Genomic DNA, 11,744 nt, shown 5'->3' on the forward strand with positions numbered 1-11,744 from the left:
CGGACTGTGTCTCTTCCCTCACAACCATCATGTTCTCTTCAGCTGGCTCACTGGCTGACTCTACAACTAGACTCACCCTAAAATACACCCTAAGAAAGTCAAAAATACACTCGAAGCATTCAAAAGAAAGACAGGCTTTGTTTTTTGAGAACTTACATACTTGCAGTTTTTGTTTTTTTTTTTCCTGCCTTTTTTTTTCTCGAATAAAACATTAAAGGGCTTTTTTTCTAAAAAAATATATACAGAATTAGAAGTAGAAGGTAATAAAAGAATAAAAGCAACGGTTATTTGAAAGAGAAATTACATGTTCTCTGCCGGTTTATTTACGCTACTTTGGTCTGTGTGTCCTTGAGAGAAAGGATCATCACTTCCTAAGTTTATGTCTGGTATTCTAAACATAATAGAGTACATGTTATTCACAAAAAATACCATACTGTTAAATCAGGATAACAAGATTTTATTAAATAAAGCTTCTTACGTTTCAGATGAGACATAGTGACCTTCCGTCGATCGCAGGTCAGCTTCCTTCTCCCTGCCAAACAAGAAACAATTATTAGCAAAGAAAACACCTTAAAATCTGAAATATACACCCCAACAAGACATACCCCTATGCAGCAGATTTTTCATTGTTTTCCCTTAAGAATTCATCTAATTCTTCAGTTCCAATTTCAGATCTGACAGTACATGCATAAAAGAACATGTTAGCAAATATAATTTTGATGATAGATGGTAATATAGCTTACAAAGTACTGTACCCATGATAGGATTGAGCTTGCTCAGGAGATGAATCCTCAACAATGACCTTTTTCTTTTTGGATTGTGTCCTGGGGGGAAAAAACAAGTATGAATCAAAAATACAAAATTAATTTGATCACAAAATACTATCCGAAGAAGTGCTTACTTTTGTGGTGTTCTCTGAGTCTTTTTCTTTGTTTTTTGCTTCTCTACTGGTGATGATTCTTCGCTTCTAAAAGTTAATAAGAGACGCTCTGTTAATACATGAAATCTTGATAATAAACCCAAAGGAAAGCAGTAATAATTTCAGAACATTACTCATCACTTGATTCAGATTCTGAATCAGAATCCTCCTGAATCTTCTTTCTTTTTTTGGACTCCATTATGGAAGGTAAACAATCATTATTTAAAAACATACTAAAAAGGATAAAATACACCCAAATGAATGCACACAATACACCCAAATAAATGCACAAAATACACCCAACTAGATAAACAAAATACATCCAAGTATGTTACTTACTTTTTGGCTTTTTGGGTGGGTTGTTTCCTTGTTGAATCCTCTGAGTCTTCTTCAGTCTCAGACTCAGAGGTAGAATGGACCTCACTTTCAGTTGTTTCAGTTTCAGATGATGATGATGAACTTGCCTTCTTTTTTTTTTTGTTTTTTTGTTTTTTTGGTTTTTTCTTTTTTCTTTATTTCTTTCATTTTCTCCTTTGTTTCGGCCATATTTACAATTTCCTTAAATATTAGAAATTTTAGTTAGCAGCAGTCAGGTAAATAAAATACACCCAAGATATTTTGTTCACTTACCATATGTTCCTCCATTTCTGCCCTCATTCTTTCAACCAACTGCTCTCTAGTCCAGTTGGCAATCCAGGGTTCTGGAGGTCTTTCTGCCCCCTTCTTGTCTTTATTTTTTGATAGATGAAAGTAAACTATCATCAGGGCAAACAGGCAGCCGTCAATTGCCTTTTTCTTTTTCAGATTGTAATCTGTTATGCCCTTGATGATAAAATTCAAAACATGTGCTCCCCAGTTCCGCTCAGTTATTGTGTCCATCTTGAAAATTGGTGCCAGGTGCACATGGGAGATTTTGTTTATTGTCGTTGGTAACAGGAACGCCATCTGTATATAGAGGATGAAAATCCTCTTGAACATGAGGCGATCCTGTTCATTATCAACACCAATAGCCATCATCTCATCTGTCAGATTTTTGAGGGTCTTCCCCTGGAATCTTCTAAAAATTTGTTTGTCGTCTTCAGAAAGATCCTTATAATTGACTTTCTAAGGCAGTAGATCTCCTACAAAAAGGGAAACAACATTGTATGAAAATCAGTTGAAATACACCTAAGCATCACTTGAAATACACCTGAATATGGCTCATATACACCTATGTTTGTAGCGAGTTACCTGACGCGTTGATGCCAAGCGCAGCCTCTATTGTTTTTTGTTTTACTTTAAACGAACCGTAGCCAGTTTCGAGTTTGTTTTCCCCTAATTTAAAGGACTTAGCCAACTTCTTTAATATTTGGTGATGCACCCTTAGCGGCGGGATGTGCACCAGGCCACCAAATCCCAAATCCCTAACAATTGCTTTCTTCTCCTCGCTCATATTTCTGAATTTCTCACTCAACAAATGGGTTGCACACTTAAGGTCTTTGGTTTGCTGTTAACAAAGCAAAATTAAAGTTAGATATATTTCTATTATGAAAAACTAATTTGATCTAAGACATATATTTGTTCTTACATTTTTTCCAGCTTGGTTTCTTCCTGCCATTTTTTCTGAAATGAAAAATACACCCATAGATATCAGTCAGATACACCCATAGATCAGTGACGAATGGATTTTCGACGGTTTAGAATTTCACAAATGAATTCTCGTTGCAAGTATAGCTTCTAAACCAATCACTAATCCTTTCATACAAAAAGTTANCATTGATTTTATTGGACCTTGCCTTGGGGCATTTTGTCCCCTTTTTATTATTTTTTTCTTCTTTTTTTTCTATTTTTTTTCCTTTTCCATATTATTTTTCTTTTCTATGATGAAAAGAGAGAAAATAAAATGAAAACTAAACTAAAACTAACTAATCAACTAACTAACTAACTAATTTGTTAACTAAAATAAATGGTTGTCAATGGTGTTTGGAAGTGTTGGATGAGGGGTAGGAGGAGGGAAGAAGAAAGGGGAAGTAAAGAAATAGAAAGAGGAGAAGAAAAGAAATGTGTTGAAGGAAGGTCATCGGCGCGTACGCACGCATGGCGCGCGCGCGCACGGATGGTGGTGCAATGGATGCGACGCGTATGCGTACATGGTGCGTCGGCATCGATGGCTTATTTCGAGAGTGACGCGTACGCGTCATGTGCGCGTACGCGCGAGTTGGTTTGTGCGAAAGGCACAGTGCTAGCGCAACTGAGGCACAACTCTCGGGTCAATGTATGGAGGAATGAAATTTTGCAATCCACGTGTACGCGTACATGGCGCACGCGCGTGGATGGTCGAAAACACTTGATGCACGCGTACGCGCACGGTGCGCATACGCGTGGATGGTGCTCTGTTTTTCAAAATTTTTTTTCTATGTTTTTGCACCAATCCAAGCATTCTAAACCTCCAAACAGCTACCAAAACACCCTAAAACCTTATTTAACATACTAAACTACCAATTAAACTCAACTATCTAAACAAAACATGAAATTAAACTAATTCTATCAATATGTACAAAAGAGAAAATGAAAGGATTTTACCATGGTGGGTTGTCTCCCACCTAGCACTTTTGTTTATTGTCCTTAAGTTGGACTTATGGGGAGCTCCTCATCAAGGTGGCTTGTGCTTGTATTCATCTTGGAACTCCCACCAATGCTTGGTTCTCCATTGTGCCCCAAGTAGATTCTTCATGGATTGAGCCAAGTCTTGATGGAGTTCTTCACAAGCTTGGGGCTCCCAAAGTTGATCCTCTTCTTGTAATCCGGGATCCCACACTTTGTTTCCACACCCGTCTTGAGGTTGATCATCATTATTAGTCCAACCGGGTGGCGAGTGAGGTGAATTCTCTATATAGTGGCCAACAATCCTCCTGGACCCATCTATTTGAGCACTACTCCCACCTTTGTATTCAACTCTTGAAGTATCAACCAAAATGAGCCTTGATTTGCAACGCCAACCACGAAACATCTTTCGCTTACGCTTCATCCCACAAAGCATCCTAAGTTGACCATCCGTTTCAAGCAAGCCATACTCAAGTGGAACAATAAAGCTAATAGAAATGAATTTTACCCACTCAAGTGAAGGGGTAGATGACAACCTAGGCAAAGATGCTTCCAAAGATCTTGACAAAGCATAACCAACCCTCGTTCTTCTATTTCTAGGGACTTCCACCTCTTCACAAGATCTCTTAATCTCAATCTTTTGTTCAACAATTTTATCTAAACCTTTTCCTTTACTCAAATCATAATAGGGAGGGTGAGAAAAATTTACCTCCTCAACGCTTTCAAATCCAACCGGAGAAGGTTCTTCATGCTTAAAGGATTCTTCACCACTAAGACTTGATGCTTGATCTTCATCACCAAGGGAACTCAATTCTTTCTCTATCCCATTCAAGTCTTCATATGGGATATGCCTTGGAAGGTGTGCACTTTCCTCCCTAGCATCAATTTCAATTTTCTTGGGAGTAGTAATCTTGGAATTGTGGTTCCATGTATGGCTCATATGGTTCAAAAGGAGGTTGGTATGGTGGGTAAGGATCATGGTCATATGGAGGTGTTTGTTGAAAATAGCTTGTGAGTGTGGTTGAGGGTCATGTTGAGGATATGACTCATAGGCATATAGTGGTGGTTCTTGGAAATCACAAGGAGATCCACCATAGCCATTTGATTGATATGCATCAAAGAATGGCTCTTCCTCATAGTGCATTGGTGGGGGTTGTTGCCATGATGATTGATCATAACCATATGGCTCTTCCCACCTTTGATTGTCCCATCCTTGATACACATCTCTATTATAGACCTCATCACCTACAACATAGTTGTAATCACACTCATAGCCAAAATGAGAATTCATGATAGCAAGGAAAAAATGAAAACAAAATCAAATAAGAAGCAAGAAAATTAAATCCTAAAACTAGCAAGAGCTAACAAAAGCAAACATATTCACACTATTTACATATATACAATAACCAATAACATAACACCATTGCAATTCCCCGGCAACGGCGCCATTTTGACGAATGGATTTTTGACGGTTTAGAATTTCACAAATGAATTCTCGTTGCAAGTATAGCTTCTAAACCAACAATAATCCTTTCATACAAAAGATTGTTTGTCACAAGTAACAAACCCCTAAAATTAATAACCGAAGCTAAACTAAACTAATTGGTAACTAACATATGTTTCCCTCTTCACTCCTTGGGTTAAATAGCATCAGAAATGAGTTGGATTGGGCCCACAAGGCTTTAGAATTCGCTGGCCACGTTTTGTTTTAAGTGAACCAGGTGGCAGCAACGGTGTGTGCGCGTACTATGCGCGTACGCGTCACCATGCACGGTTCAACCATAGCAAATCTTATATCGTTTCGAAGCCCCGGATGTTAGCTTTCCAACCCAATTGGAACCGCATCATTTGGACCTCTGTAGCTCAAGTTATGGCCGATTAAGTGCGAAGAGGTCGGCTTGACAGCTTTCCGGTTCTTCCATTTCTTCATGAGTTCTCCAACTTTTCATGCTTTCTTTCTTCATTCCCTTGATCCAATCTTTGCCTCCTAAACCTTAAATCACTTAATAAACACATCAAGGCATCTAATAGAATCAAGGTGAATTAAATTTAGCTATTTTGAGTCCTAAAAAGCATGTTTTCACATTCAAGCACAATTAAAGGAGAATATACAAAACCATGCTATTTCTTGAATAAATATGGGTAAAAGGTGATAAAATCCCCAAAAATCAATACAAGATAAACCCTACAAATGGGGTTTGTCAATCAGCCACATACACATATACGGTTTCTCATAAGTATTTAATTAGATCAGTTCAAAATGATGTTTCAATTCACTCAAACATGCATAAATATACAAGGTCAAGCAACATTACAAGGTCAAGCAATATACACCCAAGGACAAGCAATATTAGAATAGTTACAACGGTTGATTATATTACAGTATATCAGTTTAGAAATATACACCCAACAAATTATGCCATATACACCCAACAAATTACTCCATATACACCACCAAATTACGCAATATACTCCCAAAAATCAGTTACGAGAAGAACTAGACAAGAAGAACAGTAAAACCTAGAACCAAGAAGAATAGTAAAACCTAGAACAAGAAGAATATTAAAAATAGTAAAATGAGAGCTAGAACAAGAAGAACAGTAAAACCTATAAGAACGTAGAAGAACAGTAAAACCTAGTTCTTCAATTTTGAAATGTGGAAAATCTACAAGATGAGTAAAATAGTAACGTACCTTGAGTAATATATCTTCGTTTTTTATGGAGATTGTTGATGGAGAGTTCTATCTTGTGTTGATAGTTTCTGCTAATCTTCGCGACGAGTTCTATCTCTTCAGTTTGGAATATTGCTCGAAAATTGACGGTTTGTGTTTTCTTCGAATGAGAAGTTGAAGAGTGCGCCATAACGAGCGCTTTTTGCAAAGCGTAACCGTTGAGTGACGCGCGTGTAAATGACGCCCATTTAAAGGGAGTGAGTGCGCGTGGATAGAAGTCTGGGCTAGGCAACTTGTAAGGCTTGTAAGCCTTATTTGCTTGTATGTGTAGCAGGCCCGATATAATGGTACGAGATATTAGATTTGAGACTAAAAAAATTGTGATTCAGTATTATATTTAGTGGCTAGAGACTAGAACTAAAATTTTAATTTTGAGATACAAAATTTCAGTCTTTCAATACTTCTAAAAAGTTAGAACACAGGAGACTGAAATTTTTGAAGACAAGGACTAAAATTTTAATAACTTTTTTTTAAATGTTATTAAAAATTTTATATTCTAAATTTATCCTTCACACTGCCAATACTTTTATAGTCCTCACCTCTCACCCCAACCCCACCCCACCTCTCACTACACCTCTACAGTCATCAAATTCCACCCCACCAATAATAATAATATTACCAAAAACAACAACAATCTCAAAACATAGTCAAAATTAGATTCGACAATATCATAACACAAGAGAATTTTAAAATCAAAATATAAAAGAGAAGAATAGAGATAACGTGGTAAACACTCCAGGAAACAGAGGCGACACGACAGACCCGAACACGGCGGCACAAACAGAGGCGGCACGAATAGAGGCGGCACGGCATAGAATTGGCACTCGAACATGATGACACTCGGTAGCACAATATCGTTGTTGGACTAAAATTTGAACACAACGGCAGACATGGCACGGAATTGGCACTCGAACATGACGACACTCGGCAGCACAATATCGTCGCTGGACTAAAATTTGAACACGACAGTAGACACAATGTTGTTGTTAGGTGCTGCCAGAAAAAGAGAATGACAGAGATGTGTGTGTGTGTGTGTGTGTGTGTGAATTTAATAATCACTAATTAATCACAATTAATTAATATGGAGTACATTTAAAAAATTAGTGTTAAATCAAAAATAATATTTTATAATCATAAATTTTTCCAGTTTAGTATAACACTATCATCGTCATTATATAATAAACGTACTGAATATGTTATTTTATCTTTATTCAAAGTAAAATGCAAATAGAAGAGTTTGAAGTCTATAATATTCTTGAACCATAAGAAAAGAGACCTGAAAAAATAAGAATGTATATAACTGTAATAGTAGTATGTCAGTTTTACACTAAACTTTATATTAAAAGGCTAATAAAAATTTATTGACAACTTAGTATTTTACTAACCTCATTAGAAAAGCAATTGGCATATAATGTTGTGCTCCCTGTTACACATTTCATTTCAAGTTTGAAAGTAGAGTTATAGATAAATTAGTTATATTTACAGCAAATATTTGTACAAAAGTGTAATCATAACATGTTATTAAAATCAAAATACTATTTTTCTTACCTAAATATTATTAAAAACTTCTTTAAACATGACATTTATTATTGATGACTTTGGATTGCCATCTTTGTCCAGAATTAGAACCTTGAGGCCATTCTTAACTCTTGACAAAGCAACGTAAAGTTGTCTATGGGTGAATACTGATTTTGACAAGTAAAGCCCTACATGTGATAATGATTGACCCTGACTCTTGTTGATGGTCATTGCGAAGTACACTGTTAATGGAAATTATCTCCGTTGGAACTTAAATGGCAATCCTAAACCTGAAGGGATCAAGTTCATTCTTGAAATGTACACTTTGTCGCCAATATTTCTACCGGTCATTACCGTCGCTCCAATTACGTTGTTGCCAAGTTCGTTAAATGTTAACCTTGTCTCATTGCATAAACTTGAAGTATCGTCTATGTTTCGCAGTAGCATTACATCCTCCTGGCTTCAAAGTAAACTTATAGTTGGGTAGTCCCGAACATTTAATGTCATTTATGAACTCTAATATGAACCACTCTTGTTGTATATCTTCATTTCCATCAGCTTCACATATTGTGTCAGAACTTAAATACTCATTTTCCATCTCTGAAAAGATTGTCAAGACGAAATCGTTTACCTTCTCGACACTCTCAAACGTGGGTGCAAGAATTTCTCTACTTTGAAAATATCTATAATCTGACATATTTTGCAACAAATTTGAATATGCAAAGTTTACCAAATGAGAGAGAGGGTCATCAGTAGTTATAATCAGTAGATTATCTAGAATTTCAATTTCTGACTCATCAGCAATAGCAGAACCAATATTTTCATTTCCAACATCGAATATTCAATTAGAAAATCACTTCATTTCACCATCATGTTGACCCAAATAAGACATTAGAAATCTCATGTTCGTATACAACTTAATAACCTTACAGAACAATCACAGATGGGATGAGTTAATAGCTAATGATAATATATCATGTCTACTCCCTTTCGGAATCACCAGAAGTATCTTTTTGAAATCACCTCCTAGAACTACAACCTTACCACTAAATGGTTGATGTATCTTATGCTGATTAGTAATTGACATAAGATCCCTGAGCGTCCGATCAAGTGCTTCAAAACATATTTTATTGAGCATTGGAACTTTACCCCAAATTATTAAACTACTTTGGATGAGCAGCTTAGCCTTCAAACTGCCATTCTTGATGTTGTAAGTATATTTATCAGTAATTATAATGGGTATTGAAAATCTAGAATGAACCATTCTGCCACCAGGTATGAGTAAAGATGCAATTCTATTGGATGCGACATTTAAAACAATCTTTTCTCTAGACCAAATAGCAGAAGAAAGTTCATTCCAAATAAATGTCTTACCATACCCACCATGCTCATAAATGAAGTAAAAACCACCATAGTCTGTAATAACAGCATTGAATATCTCATCGAATATTAACCTTTGCTCATTAGTCATCTTTTGTTCCGTATATAACTTTATATGAGTCAACTAATTTGTGTCATATGCTAACTCCTCCTCTATTAGCTTATTTTGAAAAAAGCGAACATCAGACAGCTCATGATATGGTATTGATTGATAGTCTCTTAAAAATCTCGCATTGCTATTGAGTATCTTCTCAATCTCAATAAGACAGAGATTTTTTAATTCGTCATCAGTCATGTCCTAGCAAAAGCACATGATGATTTTATGAATATTTAATAAGTAATTCTAAAATAAAATTTATTAATACTATTAATAAAAGTAAAAGTAAAAGTAATAAGAGAATACAATCTTGATATAAAAAAAGACATAGTAAAATACCTTGATTTTTCAATGCTTTTCTTCTCTTATATAGTATCCCGTCAGCTAATAATGTCCAAGTTACATTCTAAACACGATCTGGTTTGCTAACATTATTAGATATCAGTAGCATCACAAATAGTTTTCTCAATTGATGACTAAATGCAAGTTCATACCTCATTAGCTGCAATGAATTTTCTATCGTCACACAGTTGTCCCATGGAATAGCAAACATCTTGAAACCTAGAATATGTAATCCCATTAACTGTCCTAATAGACTCGTATGTTGTGTAACTTCCCTGAAAAGTTAACAAAATTCTCATATAGTAGATATCACCTGTACCATTAACTGTCCTAATATACGATATATCTGGTTGGTCTTCAACCTTTAAGTTTTTTAGATTGTTAACTCTGCCAATCTCTTGCCAACTCAAGTTACATGTCATTGTGATGAAGAGGTCTGGATATTTATATTTCTTAAAAATTGCCATAGCACCTTGACAATTATTAAACATGTATCTCATGCCCCCAATGAAAGACCCGAGTAGCATCTTGAATTCCCTTGTATATATTACTCCTCACCTTAACTTGGTTGTTTCGATAGTAGGTCAGCCTTTATGCTTCAATCATGGAAAAACAATCAACTAAGAACTGTTGAAATAGTCTTCCACCATTGACAATGGTTGCATACTCGACTTTCTTTCTTGTATTTTTTGGTTTGCTCCAGATATTAAATCTTGTAAGAGCTGAGGTAGACATTGCAAAAATGACAATTGTACCTTCCCTCGCATACAACATATTGAGAACTCAATATTGGATCTTGTTTTGGACTCTGTCTCTCTTCATACCACATCATAGCATCGCATTGTCGACAAAAAAAATTTGAGTCACCGATGTCTATCACATCTAATAATCACTAAGATAGTAAATTCTGTTTCAGTTATATCTACAACAAATACTTTATATAAAAAATACTTTTTTTTTCACCATGTGAAGTATAAAAATAATACCTATAAAAAATTATCGATAGCTGTAATCTATGGATTAAAAAGATGAGATCATATAATACAATTTTATTGTACCAAGATCAAGGTTTAAGTTTTATATACACAGTAATCAAATAATAAGAATTACAATAAATCAATATTTAAATACAAAAATATAATATATAATCATATCTTTGTAAGAATTTTAAAAAATTGTACACTAATTAAATAATTATTAATTATTATCGTTATTAGCTTAGGAATAAATTTGAATTGATTCGTGTTGACTCATACAATAATTACATGAACTTATTAGTTTAGGAATAAATTTGAATTAAAATAAATTTAAATTAGTTTTTTCAAAAATTTTAATTTATGAGCAAATAAGTTAAGATTAAAAAATAATAACCTAAGCAAATAATAATAATTTATAATTTAAAAGAGTAATCTGCAAATAACTTAAAATTTAAAAAGTAACAACCTAAACAAATAACTTAAAATTTAAAAAATAACTACCTAAGTAAAATAACTTTAAATTTAAAAAACAACCACCTTAAACAAAACAACTTAAAATTTAAAAAATAACAACTTAAGCAAATAATTATACTTAAATTAAATGTTGATAAGTTAGTCACCAAAAAAAAAATGTTGATAAGTTAATGAAATTTAAATATAAAATATCTTTTGCAACCATAACAAATATAATTCTAAAAATTTCTAGTGGCGACACTAAACAAATAAATTTTCAAACTCAACGTATGAGCGTCACGTCAGCATAAGAGCTCCCCATTTGTATTACTATAAAGATAAAGATAAATAAAATTCAAAAAATTTTTAGTGACGATACCTAAGCAAATAAATTTTCAAACTCAATATATGAGCGCCACGTCAGTATAAGAGCCCCCCATTTATATTACTACTAATGTTAAACCTGTGCGATGCACGAGCTTATATTTTAATTTGACATGATAAATTAAAAATAGTATTTTATAACGATAAATTTTTTAACTTTAGTATAATACTATCATCGTCATTATATAATAAGTGTATTGAATATGTTATTTTATATTTATTTAAAATAAAATGCGAATAGAACAGTTTGAAATCTATAATATTCTTGAATCATAAGAAAAGAGACCTGAAAAGATAAGAATATATATAACTACTGTGTGTGTTTGGATTCACATTGGTCAAATTGGAGTTTGAATGAA

General features: G+C 34.2%; 1 protein-coding gene and 1 long non-coding RNA gene across 2 annotated transcripts; both read right to left on the reverse strand.

Moving 5' to 3' along the window:
* Positions 632-1,053, reverse strand: LOC110264173. Its single transcript, XR_002349902.1, has 3 exons — positions 902-1,053; positions 756-824; positions 632-674 (listed from the first exon to the last, which is right to left on the reverse strand). It is a non-coding gene; the product is annotated as an uncharacterized LOC110264173 (long non-coding RNA).
* LOC107647578 lies at positions 8,156-9,223 on the reverse strand. The gene is made up of 2 exons (XM_016351646.1): positions 8,920-9,223; positions 8,156-8,442 (listed from the first exon to the last, which is right to left on the reverse strand). The coding sequence occupies exons 1-2, from the start codon at positions 9,221-9,223 to the stop codon at positions 8,156-8,158; spliced, it is 591 nt and encodes a 196-aa protein (XP_016207132.1).

The sequence above is a fragment of the Arachis ipaensis genome, chromosome B06 (assembly GCF_000816755.2).
Source record: "Arachis ipaensis cultivar K30076 chromosome B06, Araip1.1, whole genome shotgun sequence".
NCBI classification, from domain to species: domain Eukaryota; kingdom Viridiplantae; phylum Streptophyta; class Magnoliopsida; order Fabales; family Fabaceae; genus Arachis; species Arachis ipaensis.

Bases quoted from the DNA above. Each gene is read 5' to 3' on its own strand.
- LOC107647578 (XM_016351646.1), bottom strand. From the start codon at position 9,223: ATGACTAATGAGCAAAGGTTAATATTCGATGAGATATTCAATGCTGTT. The intron at 8,443-8,919 runs GTAGTTTAATAA...AAAATATGTCAG, and splicing joins GGCTAAGCTGCTCATCCAAA to ATTATAGATATTTTCAAAGT.